We start from the raw sequence: 21,469 nt of genomic DNA, 5'->3' as shown, positions 1-21,469 counted from the left end.
TCCTGCACGCACACGGACCCCAGACGGAGAACGTCCGTGTGAGGTCCGTGTTTTACACGGACCCATTGACTCTATTGGGTCCGTGTAATACGTGCGCTCCCACGAACACTGACATGTCTCCGTGTTTGGCACACGGAGACACGGTCCGCAAAAAATCAATGACATCTGAACAGATGCATTGATTTTTATGGGTCTACGTGTGTCAGTGTCTCCGGTACGCGAGGAAACTGTCACCTCACGTACCGGAGCCACTGACGTGTGAAACCGGCCTAAGCGCTTGGATTTAGAGACTGTTCAAGTAATGATTTCACTTTTAACAGCAGTAGCTTCTTCTGCAGGCGTTGAAAGAATATTCTCTTCCTTTGGACTCATTCATTCTAAATTGAGAAATCGGTTGGGACCCAATAAAGCAGGAAAGCTTGTTTTTCTTTTCCAGATTATGAATAGGAACAAAGAAGAAGATGATGATGAAGATGACGACAAGTGAGCTACAGAGGACAGCAGGGACAGTAGTATTTAAGTTTTTCATGTGTCGGCTGGGCTGACAGTCTAAGTTTCTTAAAATATATATATATTTTGTTTAGCCAAATTAGTTAACAAACATGGATGTTTGTTTAAGCAAATAACTTATGCTGTAATGTTGTTATTGTTTCAGTTGAATAAATCTATTTAAATTGTTATTAAGGTCAGGATTGTTTTTCTCCTTCCTAAGTACAACAGAACAGTGGTGTCCAAATATGAATGATTAACCCATTAAACTGGGGAGAAAAAAGTAATATAAAAAGTGATTCTAAAAATCTTCATCTACCTGCATGTTAAAGTAGCAAGAACTAGTTTATGTAGAAACATTGATTTAAATCACTGATTTAAATCAAGCCTTACTGACTAGTGATTTAAATCGTGATTTAAATCGTGATTTAAATTAGTTAGATTTAAATCAAATCCACCCTGCTCTAAACTAAAACAGATTCAGCTCAGTGGCTGAAGGAGGACAGCTGGTGGAAGGGGAAACACTGTACTACTTAGTGGCCACCTTCTAGTAGCGGTAGCTATAACCAGGGCTGTGGAGTCAGTAAGCCAAACCTCCGACGCCTCAATTTCCATGACACCAACTCCACCAAAATGGGCTCCGACTCCACAGCCCTGGCTATAACCCATGGTCTCAGTGTCACCCGATGACACAGACGAGACCTAGAAATAAGAAATAATTCATCCAGACCGGCATGAACAAGGGGGACGTGCTGCAGTCAGAAGCGACCGATTCATTAATAGGTGCATAGTCGGAGACTTGAGTAAGATTTTCGGTGTAAGAAACACCACAGTTTGTCATGAATCAGAAGAGCTGTGACGTTCCACCTCTGCCGTGTCAGCTATGACAATTTTGAGGGAGCAGAGAGAAATTGGTGTGAAAATGCCAAAAATGTTGTAATCTAAGTGTTTTACGCTAGATTTCTGACGAAAACATTTTGATGATTCGGGGCCGTAGACTTCCATCTTTGGATTGGATTTTGCAGTAACTGCACAATTAATGTAGGTTGAGGCAACAACAAAGATGACGCCACTCAAGTTGGATTTACAAACACAGATTCCTGACAACCACCGACTGATCATTTGTTAGATTTGACCAGCAAATAAAATGTTTCTGTTGCCTAGAATGATATTGTCTATAAGGTATCTGTTTACACCCGATAAACATTTTGACTGGCAGAAAGATTTTTCAGCACATTGAGACGTTTCAATGAGATTAAACGGCAATTTACACAAACCAATTTAGAATGATGTTGGTTTGACTGGACAAAGTGTAGAAAAAGTGCATGCTTGACAAAGACCTGTAATGGGTTAAAACGTAATGATAATTTGTCAGAATAAATCTATAATACGTTATCAACCGTTTTGGACACTATTTATGTTCTTCATACTAGAAATTGGTCAGATATCTGTACATGTAATGGCATCCTTGCACCAGTTTCAGATAATGACTCTGTTAGTCTGTAGCTGGCCATACACATTAGATGGATGTAGGCCAAAAGGATGTTTCAGCTGATTATTCGGCCATCAGATCTCTCAGCCAATACTCAGACAGCCATGATGCCTGTGTTTTCTATGAGAAAGCTGCTGGTTTGCATACCACCCTAAAGGCCGCTTGGGACTCTTGCACCCACCCTAAAGGCCGCTTGGGACACTTGCACCCACCCTAAAGGCCGCTTGGGACTCTTGCACGCACTCTAAAGGCCGCTTGGGACTCTTGCACCCACCCTAAAGGCCGCTTGGGACTCTTGCACCCACCCTAAAGGCCGGCTGGGACTTTGGCATCCACCCTAAAGGCCCCTTGGGACTCTTGCATCCACCCTAAAGGCCCCCATACACATGAGGCCAACATTGGCTGAACCCGCTGATACCAACAGGTTCGGCTGACATTCTGTGCATGTGTGCTTCCTGACAGATGATTGTTGGGGGAAGTAAGAATTGGTGATATTTCGTACAATCCTTTTGTTCTTTAAAGAGAAGCCACCACCAGAGATAAGCTGCTCTCTCCCAGAACCGGGCAAAATACCTGTGTATGGGACAGTCAAGCGAACATGCACTTTCTTTTCTTATTTGTGCAAACATGCCAACCAACCAGGCGACAAACAAGAAAAATGTTTTTGCTGCCAAAGATAATTTACATATTGATCCAATCCAATCAATCGTTTTGCGCTCATACAGTTTGTATCAGCCTGTATGGACATTTCAAAAGGTGATTATCAACAACGCTCATTATGGGCAGAAATATGCCATGTACACACACCATTAGGCTGCTTCCATCTGCAAATTTCCTAGTTGACACATTTCAACATTGCCCTGAAGTAACCCGTCGCTCATTCTTATCTTATGGGTTTTCCAACAAGAGGTCGGCATAACGGTAACACTAAGGCTACTTTCACACATCAGGTTTTCGCTGTCAAGCTCATTCTGGCTAAATTTCAAAATACTGGATCCGGCGAATGTTGCCCCCAGATCCGTTTTTTTTCCTATAGACTTGTATTAGTGCCGGATTGCAGCAGATGACATTGCGTTTCGTCCGGCGCTTCCGGCTGTTTGCTAGAATGGAACCCTATGGGAGCCGGAAGGTGTCGGATTCAGAAAATGACGGATTCCTGCGCCGGATTTCGTTTTTTTAAACTGAGCATGCTCCAAATTTTTTTTTATCCAATTATCTGGATATGCTAGTCGAATCCGTTGAAAAAACAGATCCGTCGAATCAGTTTTTTCCAACATTTGCCGGATTGTGCCTGATGCAAAAAACCTGATGTGTGAAAGTAGCCTTACTCAGCCAAAACAGGAGGATAGAGTAGCGTGTACAGGAGATGGGGGGGGGGGGGGGGGGGGGAGATGTTTTTCTCTCCAAAAACATAGATTAATATTGCCATTAGAGGTATTCTGAAAGAGGAGTGCGAACATTAAGGGCACGGTAATCGCTGCTAATGGTTGTCTCATAAATTAGACAGAAAAGACACAAATAACTGAACACTATCAGAAAACTTCAAAACAAGTCATTGTGTGGGCCCGGACTTCCATTCTTTCTGTATTCTAGGTGAAATTCTTAAAAATGCTCTTAAGCATTTACTGAATTACATAGGAAAAAATACAATCAAATTCAGCGCATTATTTCTGCAAATACTTTTCATATGAAATGATGTTTCCTGCGGATTAAATATCCATTCATGAGATTCTCCTTTAGAGGAAATGTTTAATCATCAAGCACAAATCAGGCATTTTGTGTGGTTTCTACTCCCAGGAAAAAAAAAAACGATTCCCTCTGCCCATTCACAACAATGAAAGGAGATAACGCAAACAATGACTAAATGCTGCATTATACCCAGCAGGATCTGGGAAATGCAAAACTAGTAATCACCGTATACACAGGGTATTTCATTGAAAAAAAAAAAAGCAAAAGAAACACATCCACACGTAGCATGGGAAAATCCCACCCTTTCGGCATGTCTGTCATTATGTGCCGATGGATGGGACGGTCACCTTTGCCTTTCTGTAACACAATGATGGGGAAGGAATACTTTATTACAACGGTTCCTGAAATATGAGTGTCCAACTAGAGCACAAAAGGGTTAAATACGAAACAGCAAGTGAAAGTATGCATTTCTGCTAAGTACATATGACATGGCCAACATACATGCCTGAAAAACTTAAGGCCAAATGGCAATAAAAATCCTAAAAAACAAAAGAAATTCTCCTCCCCACATTTTCTCATACACGTCTCCAGAAACCTCTTTTCGGTGAGCGGGACCCTCCGGCGATACCTTGCACTGCCGCAATAAAATAAGGCCATATTTCCACATTGTGTATACGCGGATTTTTTTTTTGCGGCTTTTTTTGTGTGCAGAAAGTCAGCTGCGTTTAACAGTACAAAGTGGATGTGATTTCAAGGGAACTCACGTCCACTGTTGCATCTGAAGACGCTGCTGAACTGCACTGTATTTTTCATTTTTCTTTCCTTAGAGGCTTCTCTGTGGAGTCTCAAAAAGATGAATGCGAAAAAACAACAACAATAATCTCAAGGTTTCTGATCATCAAAAATAAAACCACTAATAAATGCTGCTACAAATCAGCACCAAAACTGCATAAAATAAGGGGGATATACGCAAGTAAATGCAATTATCTGAGTAGATTACTGTTGGGTTGCACGCTAATACCTGAAAAAGGTAAATAAAAATGCAGTGTAAACCCCCTTCCCAATGTTTTTGCAAGTGGAAAATGGCTTAAAAATACAACACAAGCAAGTACAGGGTGCGAGCCGCTGTAAACACTGAAGATACACAAGACCCCACTGATCTGATATTGTTGGCCTAGTCTAACCCCATTAAGTAGCGCTCTTTAGACCATGTTCACACGGCAGTACTTTGGCCAGTATTTTACATCAGTATTTGTAAGAAAAAACAGAAGTGAATGAAAAATACAGAAGTAGTGACGTGTTTTTATTATACTTTTCCTCGGTAACAATCCTGGTTTTGGCTTACAAATACTGATGTAAAATACTGACCAAACACTGAACGTGGCTTTACGGTGAGAACTTTTCTGAACTTCCCGTCACTGACCTCACTAAAGTGAACTTAAGTCAGCTTCTTCCTCATCTGAAACGAATAACAGGAGACAATAGATTGCAGCCTGAGGATTGTTAACATGCATTAAAAATAATCATCATTCTTGCATAAAAGAACAACCCACAAGGGAAGTCCTATGGAAGCCTGTGCTTCATGGGGCACTGAACTGGGAAGCCATTATTAACTGAACCTCAAAATTAGTGGCTTCGCCCTGTTTTATGAAGTTTCATTCACAAGTTCTAGAAATAAAACAAGGTAAATTCATAGCCCAAGTGATAACATAAGAACCGAGTATATTATCAAAGTTTTCCGGAAGCTAAAGTAACAAAGCCTACTTCAGGATGTGCAGAACTTCCTAAGAGATGAATATTAGTACGGGATATATAAAAGTCGAATTTATTTTTAAATTTCCGAAGAGAGGACAACCCTTTAACCCTTCCCCATCCGGAGTGGCCTGCTCTTCTGCTTTTGTTGTTTAACGTGACAGTCCAATCTGCCAGTTTGGTGATTCATTATGTCACTTTGCCATTTGTCAGACCCCATTGAACGCACTGCGGGCTGGACACAGACACAATGGCTAAATGAATCCCACCCAAGAATCACTCTGAAAGAGACGTGAACACATGCTCTGAGGAGGACGGAGTCTTGGGATCACTCAGAAAGCCTTCCTCTTGTTGTTCCTTTGTGTAGCACATTAGCTGACACAGCCGAGCAGCCTTGTAGTGTGGCAGCGATGTGCACCATCTAACAAAGCATCTGAAAAATGGTGGAAAACAAAAAAAGGAGAAAAACCCTTAACACTTCCACTTACTGTTGCTCGCATCCTTTGATGTTGCTCATTCAAGAGAGGCGTTAGCGCGCTGACAAAGGCTGCAGGGAGGCTGGAGAGTCCAATCTGTTTCATTCACTATCGAGTGAGATAAGCAGCGCTGACGTCTAGGTCATCGGGCCCGTTTCTGCTGAACAGGGCGACCTAACCTACCTCCTGATTTCAGATTGCATCGGATTTTTGTGGTCCCTTATCTCGCAGTCCATGGATAAATGCATGAAGAAGCTGAATGTTAAAAGGTATGACCAATTATCAGTGCAGTCATCAATACCTACCTCAAGACTCGCTTCCTATCAAATCAACCAATGTGCAGGGAGCTTCCTACTGTAGACGAATGTATCAGGTTTCCATGGAAACTGAATCAACAAATAGCTGCGGCAGCATCTGTTTCTGGATTAGCCAACGTCAGCCGGCAGAAGGTTAGGATTTGAGAGAACTCAAGCATCCAAATGCTCCCTTCTAATGCCACATTTTATATTTAGTACCGAGTCCAAGATAAAAGTCATGGCTTTTCCTGGCTTCCGGCATCTAACTCTAGGAAGCCATAGGAACGATCCCATGGCAACAGGAACTCTGCGCTTTTCCAGCAGCAGCTAATCATGAGTGGCCGGGGTGGGCAAACCAGGGACACTGCCCTGCATGGACGCTGGAAGCCCAGGACCTAGTAGGCAGACATAAGAGACCACCACACACTGGGAGGGATGAGTGATGATGAATCTGAAAAACTCAGGCAGCACACTAATGGCATCCTAGATTTTAGTGGCATTCTGGTGTCTGTTATTAGTTGTGTCCAGTATTGTCAGTTACTAGTTACTTATTATTAATAATGAATTAATTAGTTGGTAATTAGTAGTTATTCGTTACATCCTAGTGTTAAAGAAGAGATCCGGTACTCACTTGAGTAACGGATCTCTTCTTAACCATTTGTTTTTGGCGATTTGGAATCCTAGCCAAGCTTCTACATTTACCAAGGTGTCGTATTCTACCATTATCCATTCAAGTGTAGTCAGTTCTTAGCTACATCCAAGTGTTGGCAGTCATCAGTTCCATCCTAGTGTTGTCTCTTTTTCACTGACACTTTGCCAGAAGCTTAAGAAACGGGGTTTTTTTGCTTTTTTTTTTTTTTTTTTTAGACAAATTTTTTTTTTATGAAACTTTGTTGATAAAAACTGACACACTGGCCAAGTTGATGAAAATCTGATCAGTCACAATAAGGAATATCAACCCTTTTTTCATGCAAGACCCCCCAAAAAACAAACAACCCATCGCTAAATGAGGCCATGGGAGAGAATTGAAGCTGTCGCCTTGGTCAACCTATGGTCTACATAAGGTGGCCCAACCTTTTCTTACCGCCGAGAGCCACATCCAGGCCTGATAGAGGGTCGTGAGCCACATCCAGCTCTAGCTTCTCTCACCGTAGTGACGGACAGGGCCCCCGTTGTGGGTATAATGACAGCTAAATATTTTCCACAGAAATCACATGAGGCAACATTCCTAGATCTAGGGGTTCCCACAAAACCCCATTCAGTATTCTCGCAACAAGCACTCCCATCACACTGTCGCATCCAGCTTTAAGGGCGTCCTCAGACAGGTAGTATCATCCTGTCTCCTGCTTATCATACTTACATTATCACTAAAGCCCTAAGACCAGTATGTGTGCATCCTGATCTGCTCTTCTGTGTGGGCTCCTCACAAGATTCAACATCTGGAGACCTGCTCTTCATGGCTGTTTGAAAGACCTGGTGCCAACGCATCAAGCTGGCAGACAGTTGTGAGCCATACATCATGGGTCCGCCAGCCACATGTGGATCCCAAGCCACAGGTCGGGGACCCCCAGTCTAGGGCATACCTCCCAACTTTTGAGGAAGGGAAAGAGGGACAAAGTTAGCGTCGCGCGCAGAGGCAAATTTGAGGCCACACCTCTGACCACACCCATTTCACAACTAGTCACACCCCAACCACACCCATTTAGCACTTCTGATCACAATGTTTCGTAAACAATAATTATAAACAAAAAAATATGGCCACACAGTGCTCCATACTGTATAATGGCCACACATGATGCTCCATACTGTATAATGGCCCCACATGATGCTCCATACTGTATAATGGCCCCAAATGATGATGCGTACAGTGCACTGGCCCCACATGATGCTCCATACTGTATAATGGCCACACATGACGCTCCATACTGTATAATGGCCCCAAATGATGCTGCGTACAGTGTACTGGCCCCATGTGATGCTCCATACAGTATAATGGGCCCACATGCTGCATACTGTATAATGGTGGTTTTTAATTGCATCTCATTACACTTGGTCCCGGCCAACTCATATGTAGGCTGTGCTGAACAGAGGTTTTCACATTCACCCAGGCATACAGACATTGGCCTTTGGTAAGTGTTCACATTTGGACAGGGAGGTCAGGGACCCATCAGTTTATGAGACCACCTTGACGTCGGTTGATGGGCACACACTATTTGATTATATCAAATTCTGTGCTAAGCGTCTCTTAAATAATTTTCTAATGTTCAAAAGCCATTTTGCTATTCAAATTTCAAGTATTCCATATTAGACATGCTTTGGCACGATAGAGTGCAACCTTTTTTGTATATTTATGTATGGAGGTAGCTGCTCCTGGTATGCACCTATTCACACTAGTTAGGATGTGCGAGTCTTTTTTCTGTCAGTCCATACTGTATAATGGCCACACATGATGCTCCATACTGTATAATGGCCCCACATGATGCTCCATACTGTATAATGGCCCCAAATGATGATGCGTACAGTGTACTGGCCCCATGTGATGCTCCATACAGTATAATGGGCCCACATGATGCTGCATACTGTATAATGGCCACACATGATGCTCCATACTGTATAATGGCTCCACATGATGCTCCATACTGTATATTGGCCACACAGCGCTCCATACTGTATAATGGCCACACAGTGCTCCATACTGTATAATGGCCACACAATGCTCCATACTGTATAATGGCCCCACATGATGCATACTGTATAATGGCCACATGATGCTCCATACTGTATAATGGCCACACATGATGCTCCATACTGTATAATGGCCACATGATGCTCCATACTGTATAATGGCCACACATGATGCTCCATACTGTATAATGGCCACACATGATGCTCCATACTGTATAATGGCCACACATGATGCTCTATACTGTATAATGGCCACATGATGCTCCATACTGTATAATGGCCACACATGATGCTCCATACTGTATAATGGCCCCACATGATGCTGCGTACAGTATACTTGCCCCACGTGATGGTCCACAGTACAATGGCCCCACATGCCTTTGTACAGTATAATGGCCCCACACAATGCTGGGTACAGTATAATATCCACACACGATGCTCCATACAGTATAGTGGCCCCACACAATGCTGGGTACAGTATAATGGCCACACATGGTTACCCCACCCCCATCATTGCCTTCTCCATCACTACACACATCTTTCACCGCACACCCTCGCAGCAGCCGGCAGCTTCCACTCCCACGGCGCTGAATGGTGTCATCCAGCTGCACCGCTGACTGCTCACGTCGCTGCAGCTGTGATACGCCACTGATAAAGACCTCTCCGTGTCTCCTGTGCCAGTGTCAGAGCGAGGAGCAATATCTGCTCCGATCCGACACAGCCAGCGTCCGCTCCATACACCTCGTACACACACGACTCCGCTCCATACACCTCGTACACACACTACTCCGCTCCATACACCTCGTACACACACGGCTCCGCTCCGTACACCTCGTACACACACGGCTCCGCTCCGTACACCACATACACACGGCTCCGCTCCATACACCTCGTACACACACGACTGCGCTCCATACGCCTTGCACATGCGGCTCTGCTCCCCACACCTCGTACACACACGGCTTCGCTCCATATACCTCGTACACACACGATTGTGCTCCATACACCTCGTACACACACACGACTGCGCTCCATACACCTTGCACATGCGGCTCTGCTCCGTACACCTCATACACACACGGCTCCACTCCGTACACCTCATACACACACGGCTCCACTCCGTACACCTCATACACACACGGCTCCACTCCGTACACCTCATACACACACGGCTCCACTCCATACACCTCATACACACACGGCTCCACTCCGTACACCTCATACACACACGGCTCCGCTCCATACACATTGCACACACCATGACAACCAGCAGAGTCCTGTACACGGAGGTCCTCCCGATCATGTGACCCCCCTGACTCCTCCCATCCTGTAACTTCATCACAGGTCCTGTGCGCACAAAGCAGCCAATATGTGGTGTGCTGCTCTGCGGGTGCAGGGAGCTGACCGGGTGAAATTACACACCTCCCAACCAGTGCGGGACAACTAATGTCCCGCCCGGGATCGCGGGGCTGTCAAAATCGGGACAGTCCCGCTGGATTCGGGACAGTTGGGAGGTATGGTCTAGGGTTACCTATATCTACTTATGCTTTCTGTGTAAGATCCCCATGACCTGGTAACACTGCAGCATATGCAAAAACTTCACTGCAGCATATGCAAAAACATAACCATATTCAAGAATTATGCCAACTTTCTAACTCTTAAGACCCTGAAGACTTGTTTGATACAGTCAGTCCTATATACACTCACACATCTACTGAATGTCAGTCAAAAAATGTTGAGAAATCTTTATCCAGGCTGCTACTCCATGTTCTTATCATAAAGAAAAGCCTTCTTGCACTTTTCTGAAGGTGTCCACTCCACCGTCCACAGTGGATATTTACACCTCCATTGAACACATAGCCTTGATCTGTAAAACTATAGACCAGTTTACCTCCACTTGAAAATGTAGCATTACCTATAATGCCTAGATGGGGCAGCAAGAGAAGAACTTTGTCTGTGGCTTGACTTTCTGGTTTACTGAGGAAAGTTTGAGTGGGAGATGGGGTGCGTATTGGGGGATACATATGTAATTAAATTATACTCAATAAGCAGACCCTTTTTTACCTCGATTTAAAGGGAAGGTACTGCATTTGTAGATCATTAATAAATCAATGTAATGTAGCATAACATAATGTTATAACCAAGTTTTGAATGCATTTGAAATATATTTTGTGTGTTATGAGTTTAAAGAAGGCACTGGTCCTGACATCTTGTTTTCGCAGTAGCAGCACAACACTTTCAGTGTCATAATACGACACCCCATGGTCATAGGAGATAACAGACGGACTCCGACCTTATCTATTGTAATAAAACTGTCACTGCTGTGAACTGGGCACGCCACAGAAGTCGGAGTGTTCTGCTGCCATATTCATGGAGCCCTCGGATCTGCTAACATAAGCAGTAATGCTTCCAGCAGATCAGATTCTAGACTGACGGCTGACGGGAGTAAAATGCAGGAGAAAAGTATGGGCTGAATAGCAGAGACATCAAGGAGGAACAGTGTACCATTAGCATTATCGGAGCAGGAGCTGTCAGCTGCTCGACGGGAGTTGCGATTCATCCCTCAGTAAGATAAGGAGACTCACTGTGGAGAGTAAATGGCGGCACCTAATACCCTCCATCACTGATGATCAGTGGAGCGATATCCTGAAGGCACATACAATGGTGTCACCTGCTGCGAATAACAAGTTAATACAATTGTGTATTCTTCACCAATCCTATCTGACCCCAAGTAGATTACATAAATTTGGTAGGGGGTGACTGATTGATGTCACAGATGTGGGTAATCAGGGGCTGATTTCTGGCACCTTATTTGGAACTGTAGAATTATACGAAGATATTGGAGTGAGGTCGTAGCCACATTGGTGCGGATAATGGGGATACCGATCGAATGTAGGCCGGAATTTTGCATCCTGGGTGTCGTGGATGAGGAAATGCGGGTACACCATGATAGAATATTTCTTCGGGAGGTCTTATTTATGGCTAGGAAAGCGATAGCGTTGAGGTGGATGGGGGGGGGGGGGAGAAATCTCCTTTGATTAATTAGTGGAAGAAACTTGTAAATTACATAATTCCTTATGAAAACATTATACAGAAAAAGAGGATGCCCCAAGAAATTTCAGAAGATTTGGGAAAGGTGGTGTGACTCGCCATTGACACATTAAGCTCCTGGTGTTATGGTCTCATCAATTTCGCAATATAGTCCCTGATGTATATCTATTCTTGACTACGAAAGTGAGGATCAGTGTAGGACTAATAACATGTGTATTAAAACCTGATCTGGTATGAGCTTTAAAACTTTCTTAAGACTCTGTTGATTAGGAAGTGCAACGCTTGGTAAAATATATTATACTGAAGGTTATGTTTTTGCTTTTTTTTCTCTTATTTGTGTATTTGTATACTTTATTATTGAAGACATGATGTCATATATACAGTATGTCAATGTGAATGTTGATATACGGATTATTTTGACTTTATGCCACGTTACCATATGCTTGTTATCTTATTTTGTGGAATCTTTCAATAAAAAGGAGTTAAAAAAAATGATATTATAAGGAGCTGCAGGTTTGCAATGAATGGCCAGGCATTGTGGAGGGGGGTGAGAGAATCATGTAATCTGGGTGAGAGAGACTGATGGGAGAAAGAGAGACAGTAGCTGCTGGTGATAGCAGATCACAGGGAAGTCACCCACAAAATGGCACTGCCCTGTGATGCTACTCTTCATTCTGCCCCAGGGATACTAGAACACCCAAAAGGGGAGGGAAATGGTGATATCAGCAGTTAGTGCCCCAATTTTCCAGTTAACAGTAAAGCTGGTAAGTCTTACTATAGCTACTTGAGGTCTAAAATGGAAAATGCTCCCCTAGTGGTAAATATATATATTTGTAAGAAAATATATAATATTTTTCATATTGACATGTTTGCAAACAGTGCAAACATTGCATTAATACATTTTAATTACTATTTTAAGCTTTATTTCACAAAAAAAAAAAACTACAAGAAAACTGGTGACACCTTACCTTTAATAAATATTATTTTACAAAAACTATTTTTAGTCAGAAAATACATATTTCAGCTACATATAACAGGTGCTTCTCACAAAATTAGAATATCATTAACAAGTAAATTTATTTAAGTTCAATACAAAAAGTGAATCTCATTATATAGAGTCATTACAAACAGAGTGATCTATTTCAAGTGTTTATTTCTGTTAATGTTGATGATTATGGCTTAGAGCCAAAACCCAAAAGTCATTATCTCAGTAAATTAGAAAAATTAACAAAAAACACCTGCAAAGGCTTCCTAAGCATTTAAAAAGGTCCCTTAGTCTGTTTCAGTAGGCTCCACAATCATGGGGAAGACTGATGACTTGACAGGTGTCCAGAAGGCAGTCATTGACACACTCCACAAGGAGGGTAAGCCACAAAAGGTCATTGCTAAAGAAGGTGGCTGTTCACAGAGTGCTGTATCGAAGCATATTAATGGAAAGTGGAGTGGAAGGAAAAAGTGTGGTAGAAAAAGGTGCACAAGTAACCGGGATAACCGCACCCTTGAAAGGATTGTTAAGAAAAGGCCATTCAAAAATTTGGGCGAAATTCACAAGGAGTGGACTGCTGCTGGAGTCATTGCTTCAAGAGCCACCACACACAGACGTATCTAGGACATGGGCTACAAGTGTCGCATTCCTTGTGTCAAGCCACTCATGACCAATAGAAAACGCCAGAAGCGTCTTACCTGGGCCAAGGAGAAAAGGAACTGGACTGTTGCTCAGTGATCCAAGGTGTTGCTTTCAGATGAAAGTAAATTTTGCATTTAATTTGGAAATTAAGGCCCCAGAATCTGGGGGAAGAATGGAGAGGCACACAATCCAAGCTGCTTGAGGTCTAGTGTGAAGACTTTATTCTAAGCGAGGATTGGCATTGTTAGGTCCTGGTAAACGAGAAATGCCTTATCGTAGCTACCAAGTACACATGAATTGGCCAATTTATGCGCTAAACTTTCTTAATTTTTCATATTTCTAGTGCAATAATGCAATTCAATTTTCATATTTCATGTTTGCAAGTTTTGGCGCTACAGAGTGCTGCCTTATTTCATAGTGTGAAGTTTCCACAATCCGTGATGGTTTTGGGGAGCCATGTCATCTGATGGTGTAGGTACACTGACCAAAGTCAGAGCAGCCATCTACCAGGAAACTTTAGAGCACTTCAAGCTTCCCCTGTGCCGACAAGCTTTTTGGAGATGGAAATTTCATTCTCCAGCAGGACTTGGCACCTGTCCACACAGCCAAAAGTACCAATACCTGGTTTAAAAACAGTATCACTGTGCTTGATTGGCCAGAAAACTCACCTGACCTTAAGGCCATGTGCACACGTTCAGGATTTTTCCGCGCTTTTTTCGCGTTTTTTTCGCTATAAAAACGTGATACAAACTTGAAAAAAACGTGAAAAAAAACGTGAAAAAAACGTGAAAAAAACGTGAAAAAAAATGTGAAAAAACGCTTACATATGCCTCCTATTATTTACAGGGTATTCCGCATTTTTTGTGCAAATGTTGCGATTTTTTCCGCGAAAAAATCGCATCGCGGAAAAAAAAGCAACATGTTCATTAAAAATGCGGAATTGCGGGGATTCCGCACACCTAGGATTGCATTGATCTGCTTACTTCCCGCACGGGGCTGTGCACACCATGCGGGAAGTAAGCAGATTATGTGCGGTTGGTACCCAGGGTGGAGGAGAGGAGACTCTCCTCCACGGACTGGGCACCATATAATTGGTAAAAAAAAAAGAATTAAAATAAAAAAAATAGTCCTATACTCACCCTCTGATGGCCCCCGAAGTGTTCCCGCCTCTCCGGTGCATGCTCTCTCTTCGGTTCCTATAGATGGTGTGGTTCAGGACCGGTGATGATGTCACTGTCTTGTGATTGGTCGCGTGACCGCTCATGTGACTCACGCGACCAATCACTAGCCGCGACGTCATCACAGGTCCTGAACCACACCGGCATCTATAGGAACGGACGCCGCTGAGGAACTCGTCTGGGTGAGTATAACCATTTTTTTTTATTATTATTATTTTTTAAACATTCTATCTTTTACTATAGATGCTGCATAAGCTGCATCTATAGTAACAAGTTGGTCACACTTGTCAAATAGTATGTTTGACAAGTGTGACCAACTTGTCAGTCAGTTTTCCAAGCGATGCTACAGATCGCTTGTAAAACTTTAGCATTCTGCAAGCTAATTACGCTTGCGGAATGCTAAAAAAAGCGAAAAAAACGGGGAAAAAAAAGCAAAAAAAAAATGCGGATTTCTTGCAGAAAATTTCCGGTTTTCTTCAGGAAATTTCTGCAAGAAATCCGGACGTGTGCACATACCCTAACCGTATAGAGAATCTATGGGGTACTGTCAAGAGGAAGATGAGACACCAGACCCAACAATGCAGACGAGCTGAAGGAAGCTATCAAAGCAACCTGGGCTTCCATAACTCCTCAGCAGTGCCACAGGCTGATCGCATCCATGCCATGCCGCATTGCTGCAGTAATTCATGAAAAAGGAGCCTCAACCAAGTATTGAGTGCATTTACTGAACGTACATTTCAGTAGGCCAACATTTTGTATTTTAACCCCTTCATGACCTTGGGATTTTTAGTTTTTCCGTGTTCATTTTTCACTCCCCTCCTTCCCAGAGCCATAACTTTTTTATTTTTCCGTCAATTTGGCCATGTGAGGGCTCATTTTTTGCAGGACGAGTTGTACTTTTGAATGACATAATTGGTTTTAGCATGTCATGTACTAGAAAACGTGAAAAAAAATTCCAAGTGCAGTGAAATTGCAAAAAAAGTGCAGTCTCACACTTGTTTTTTTGGTTGGCTTTTTTGCTAGGTTCACTAAATGCTAAAACTGACCTGCCATTATGATTCTCCAGGTCACCACGAGTTCATAGACACCTAACATGACTAGGTTATTTTTTACCTAAGTGGTGAAAAAAAATTCCAAATTTTGCTAAAAAAAAAAAAAAAAAAAATTGCGCCATTTTCCGATACTCGTAGCGTCTCCATTTTTCATGATCTGGGGTCGGTTGAGGGCTTATTTTTTGCATGCCGAGCTGGCGTTTTTAATGATAGCATTTTGGTGCAGATACGTTTTTTTGATCGCCCGTTATTGCATTTTAATGCAATGTCGCGGCGGCAAAAAAAACGTAATTCTGGCGTTTCGAATTTTTTTCTCGCTACGCTGTTTAGCGATCAGGTTAATGCTTTTTTTTATTGATAGATCGGGCGATTCTGAACGCGGCGATACCAAATATGTGTAGGTTTGACCTTTTTTTATTGATTTATTTTGATTGGGGCGAAAGGGGGGTGATTTAAACTTATATTTTTTTTATTTTATTTTTTTTACTTTTGCCATGCTTCAATAGCCTCCATGGGAGGCTAGAAGCAGGCACAGCACGATCGGCTCTGCTACATAGCAGCGATCTGCTGTTCGCTGCTATGTAGCAGAAAATGAGGTGTGCTATGAGCGCCGACCACAGGGTGGCGCTCACAGCTGCCGGGGATCTGTAACCATAGAGGTCTCAAGGACCTCTATGGTTACCATTCAGAAGCATCGCCGACCTCCGATCATGTGACGGTGGTCGGCGATGCTGTCATTTCCGGCCGCCCGGGCCGGATGCAGTAGTTAAATGCCGCTGTCTGCGTTTGACAGCGGCACTTAACTAGTTAATAGGGACGGGCAGATCGCGATTCTGCCCACGCCTATTGCGGGCACATGTCAGCTGTTCAAAACAGCCGACATGTCCCGGCTTTGATGCGGGCTCACCGCCGGAGCCCACATCAAAGCGGGGCTTCTGACCTTGGACGTACTATCCCATCTGAGGTCAGAAAGGGGTTAAAATCATTTTTCAAGCTGGTGTTATAAAGTATTCTAATTTACCGAGATCATGACTTGAGTTTTCATTGGCTGTAAGCCATAATCATCAACATTAACAGAAATAAACAAGTGAAATAGATCACTCTGTAATGACTCTTTATAACTTTTTGTATTGAAGAACTGAAATAAATTAACTTTTTGATGATATGATATATTATTTTGTGAGAAGCACCTGTAGTCTTTATAATATATATAAAAAATAAAAGCCCCTTACCTCACCGTGAGACATATGACCATGGTGGCCCCAGATTGCACATCAGCCTTTATGAAGGATATATTACTTTACAGAATGCATGAGAGGACGGTCCTAACAGCTCACATCTGCTACCAGCTGAAAACCTTATTACAGCAGAATATTAACACAATCACAGCTACATCTGTACACCAGCTCCAGAGATCGCTACAGCTAACCTAAAGGTGACAATGCGATTAGCCTGCTGGATTTTCCCAATTTATATACACATTACAGAATGAGGATCACGCAGGTTATACTTTACATGGCATCAGCCACGGTGTCTCAAGCTTAAAAAAAAGAAACTAGATTGTGAGCCCCAATGGGGACAGCGATGATCATGTCTGTAAAGTGCTGCAGAATTAATGGTGCTGTAGAAGTGAGTAATATAAATAAATAAATAAATCATTGACCAAACAGGGTCTCGGATATAGAAATTTTACTTTTGTCTACAATTCTGGCAATATTTAACATGCGTACAACTCTTACATGGAAGGTGAAGTATATCTTGCACTGCAGCCTATATAATAAATTATAGCCCAGAGCAGCATTCACAATTCTGCTGATGTTACTAGAGTCAACTCGCTTATCATCATTTAGATCACTAACCGATTAGTTAAGCTCATATAAAGCACTGGGACATTTAGCTGGTATTCATATGTCTTTAGAGACAGTAAAGGGGCTGTCCAGCTAAAACAAATATCCAGAAATTAGCTTAAAAAATTTAATTATCCCAGGTCCTTCTTGAGATACATGATCTGGCCTCTGGTAAGTCCACCTCTAATTTGGGTTTGATCCAGTCTTGGAATGTGACCAGTGCTATGTGTCAAGAGAGCAGGCTAACTGGCCCACTTCAATAGCTAAGCCAGCCCCCCTCTGTCACATGCAATGCGTAGACTGAGAAGGGGGCTGGCTTAGCAATCGAAGTGAACCAGATAAACCCCTTTACAGACTGAACAATGACAAATCAAGACAAGAAATGTAGTCCTGTGCCAGATAAAGCTGAAAGTGAGAATATCAGGACCAGAGTGAAAGCGTAAAAAATGGGGAAGCTGGAAAACTGAAGTATATTAGTAAGTTTTATACCTGACTATTTCCAGCACGTTTGTTTTCTTTCTTTTTTTTTTCTTTTTAAATGACCACCCCTAGTTAAGAAAATCTGTGCCCATGGACTGTGTGATACTGTTTTGCAGAATAAGGCGAATTCACCTGATTGAGAACACGATAGACAGCAGTAAGAGTAAGAGATGCAAGTAGATAGAAATAAAATTTTCTATGTACGGCTTCTTTAAATAGAGTTTTCCACTATTATTTTTTAACTCAATATAAGGCCTCAGTTTTTTGTTTTTTTTTGTTTTTTAACAAGCACATACTTACCATATTATCCACAGCCGCTCCGACATACAGTCCGTGTCCCCATCTGGTCTCCTCACCTATTCTCCCTGTGTGGTGAACAAGCCAATACTGCATCCAATCAGTGGCCAAAGCGACTGGCTACAGCTGTAAAGCGCCGAATAAGTCAGAAGAGAAGGAGAGGACACTGTCAGGGGAAACTGCCTGCAGGACAAAGGAGTGGCTGGGGATCAGACATTTCGGATCTTCTATTTTTTTACCCACACTAGAGCCCTTGTGTGAAGTTAAAGAACAGTTATGGAAGATGCAACTAAATGCAGTTATGCAGCACTTCCATTTTGTGTGTAGCAACACATATCATGTTTCCTGGAGAATAAGACCTATCCCAAAAATAAGCGCTAGAATTATTTTACAGGATTTTTGGAGTATACTTGAAATATAAGCCTGACTCCTAAAATAGCCCTAGTTACATTCTGGGTCAGCTTTAAGGGAAGTGGGGGGGGGGGACATTGGTCAATTTCTCAGGGTTCCCACTCTCTTAATGGCCCCGTCTCACATAGCGAGATCGCTAGCGAGATCGCTGCTGAGTCACAAGTTTTGTGACGCAACGGCGACCTCAGTAGCGATCTCGCTATGTGTGACACGTACCAGCGATCAGGCCCCTGCTGCGAGATTGCTGGTCGTGTCGGAATGGCCTGGGCCGTTTTTTGGTCATTGAGGCCCCGCTGACATCGCTGAATCGGTGTGTGTGACACCGATCCAGCGATGTCTTCACTGGTAACCAGGGTAAACATCGGGTTACTAAGCGCAGGGCCGCGCTTAGTAACCCGATGTTTACCCTGGTTACCAGCGTAAATGTAAAAAAAAACAAACCGTACATACTCACCATCTGTTGCCCGTCAGGTCCCTTGGCGTCTGCTTTCTGCTCTGACTGAGCCGCCGTAAAGTGAGAGCGCAGCAGTGACGTCACCGCTGCTCTCAGCTCTCACTGTACGGCGGCTCAGTCAGAGCAGGAAGCAGACGCCAAGGGACCTGACGGGCAACAGATGGTGAGTATGTACGGTTTTTTTTTTTTTTACATTTACGCTGGTAACCAGGGTACACATCGGGTTACTAAGCGCGGCCCTGCGCTTAGTAACCCGATGTTTACCCTGGTTACCCGGGTGCTGCAGGGGGACTTCGGCATCGTTGAAGACAGTTTCAACGATGCCGAAGTCGTTCCCCTGATCGTTGGTCGCTGGAGAGAGCTGTCTGTGTGACAGCTCCCCAGCGACCACACAGCGACGCTGAAGCGATCAGCCTCGTTGTCTGTATCGCTGCAGGGTCGCTGTGTGAGACGGGGCCTTAAGGCCCCCAGCATTTCTATTCTGAGATAAAGACTGGGACTCACAATGTGTGTATATACAGGTGTATGCGTGTGTAGTGAGTGTGTGTGTGTGTATATATATATATATATATATATATATATATATATATATATATATATATATATATATATATATATATATATATATATATATATATATATATATATATATATATATACATACATACATACATACACACAAAGTGTGTTTATATACAGGTGTATGCATGTGCAGTGTGTGTATATACACAAGTGCTTCTCACTGAATTAGAATATCACCAAAAAGTTAATTTATTTCAGTTCTTCAATACAAAAAGTGAAACTCATTATATAGAGTCATTACAAACAGAGTGATCTATTTCACGTGTTTATTTCTGTTAATGATTACAGCTTACAGCCAATGAAAACCCCAAACTCATTATCTCAGTAAATTAGAATAATTAACAAAAAACACATGCAAAGGCTTCCTAAGTGCTTAAAAAGGTCTCTTGGTCTGTTTCAGCAGTCTTCACAATCATGGGGAAGACTGCTGACTTGATAGATGTCCAGAAGGCAGTCATTACATAGTTACATAGTTAGTAAGGCCGAAAAAAGACATTTGTCCATCCAGTTCAGCCTATATTCCATCATAATAAATCCCCAGATCTACGTCCTTCTACAGAACCTAATAATTGTATGATACAATATTGTTCTGCTCCAGGAAGACATCCAGGCCTCTCTTGAACCCCTCAACTGAGTTCGCCATCACCACCTCCTCAGGCAAGGAATTCCAGATTCTCACTGCCCTAACAGTAAAGAATCCTCTTCTATTTTGGTGGAAAAACCTTCTCTCCTCCAGACGCAAAGAATGCCCCCTTGTGCCCGTCACCTTCCTTGGTATAAACAGATCCTCAGCGAGATATTTGTATTGTCCCCTTATATACTTATACATGGTTATTAGATCGCCCCTCAGTCGTCTTTTTTCTAGACTAAATAATCCTAATTTCGCTAATCTATCTGGGTATTGTAGTTCTCCCATCCCCTTTATTAATTTTGTTGCCCTCCTTTGAACTCTCTCTAGTTCCATTATATCCTTCTTGAGCACCGGTGCCCAAAACTGGACACAGTACTCCATGTGCGGTCTAACTAGGGATTTGTACAGAGGCAGTATAATGCTCTCATCATGTGTATCCAGACCTCTTTTAATGCACCCCATGATCCTGTTTGCCTTGGCAGCTGCTGCCTGGCACTGGCTGCTCCAGGTAAGTTTATCATTAACTAGGATCCCCAAGTCCTTCTCCATGTCAGATTTACCCAGTGGTTTCCCATTCAGTGTGTAATGGTGACATTGATTCCTTCTTCCCATGTGTATAACCTTACATTTATCATTGTTAAACCTCATCTGCCACCTTTCAGCCCAAGTTTCCAACTTATCCAGATCCATCTGTAGCAGAATACTATCTTCTCTTGTATTAACTGCTTTACATAGTTTTGTATCATCTGCAAATATCAATATTTTACTGTGTAAACCTTCTACCAGATCATTAATGAATATGTTGAAGAGAACAGGTCCCAATACCGACCCCTGCGGTACCCCACTGGTCACAGCGACCCAGTTAGAGACTATACCATTTATAACCACCCTCTGCTTTCTATCACTAAGCCAGTTACTAACCCATTTACACACATTTTCCCCCAGACCAAGCATTCTCATTTTGTGTACTAACCTCTTGT

The 21,469-nt window shown here is 42.8% G+C and overlaps 1 protein-coding gene across 4 annotated transcripts in view; it reads right to left on the bottom strand.

Moving 5' to 3' along the window:
* FNDC3A (fibronectin type III domain containing 3A) overlaps positions 1 to 21,469 on the bottom strand; it is a 381,088-nt gene that overhangs the window by 206,673 nt on the left and 152,946 nt on the right. Inside the window, exon 1 of one of the 4 annotated variants that reach the window (XM_077298075.1) lies at positions 5,911 to 6,154. The exons of the other annotated variants lie outside the window; for them this stretch is intronic. Within the exon in view, the coding sequence (XP_077154190.1) occupies positions 5,911 to 6,003 (93 nt within the window). The 5' untranslated portion in view covers positions 6,004 to 6,154. Of the gene's footprint in view, positions 1 to 5,910; positions 6,155 to 21,469 lie in introns of those variants that run through there. 4 annotated transcript variants of the gene reach the window in all.

The sequence above is a fragment of the Ranitomeya variabilis genome, chromosome 3 (assembly GCF_051348905.1).
Source record: "Ranitomeya variabilis isolate aRanVar5 chromosome 3, aRanVar5.hap1, whole genome shotgun sequence".
In the NCBI taxonomy this organism is placed as follows: Eukaryota; Metazoa; Chordata; class Amphibia; order Anura; family Dendrobatidae; genus Ranitomeya; species Ranitomeya variabilis.
The sequence above is the reverse complement of the archived record's forward strand: the minus strand, read 5'-3'. Positions and strand labels throughout refer to the sequence as shown.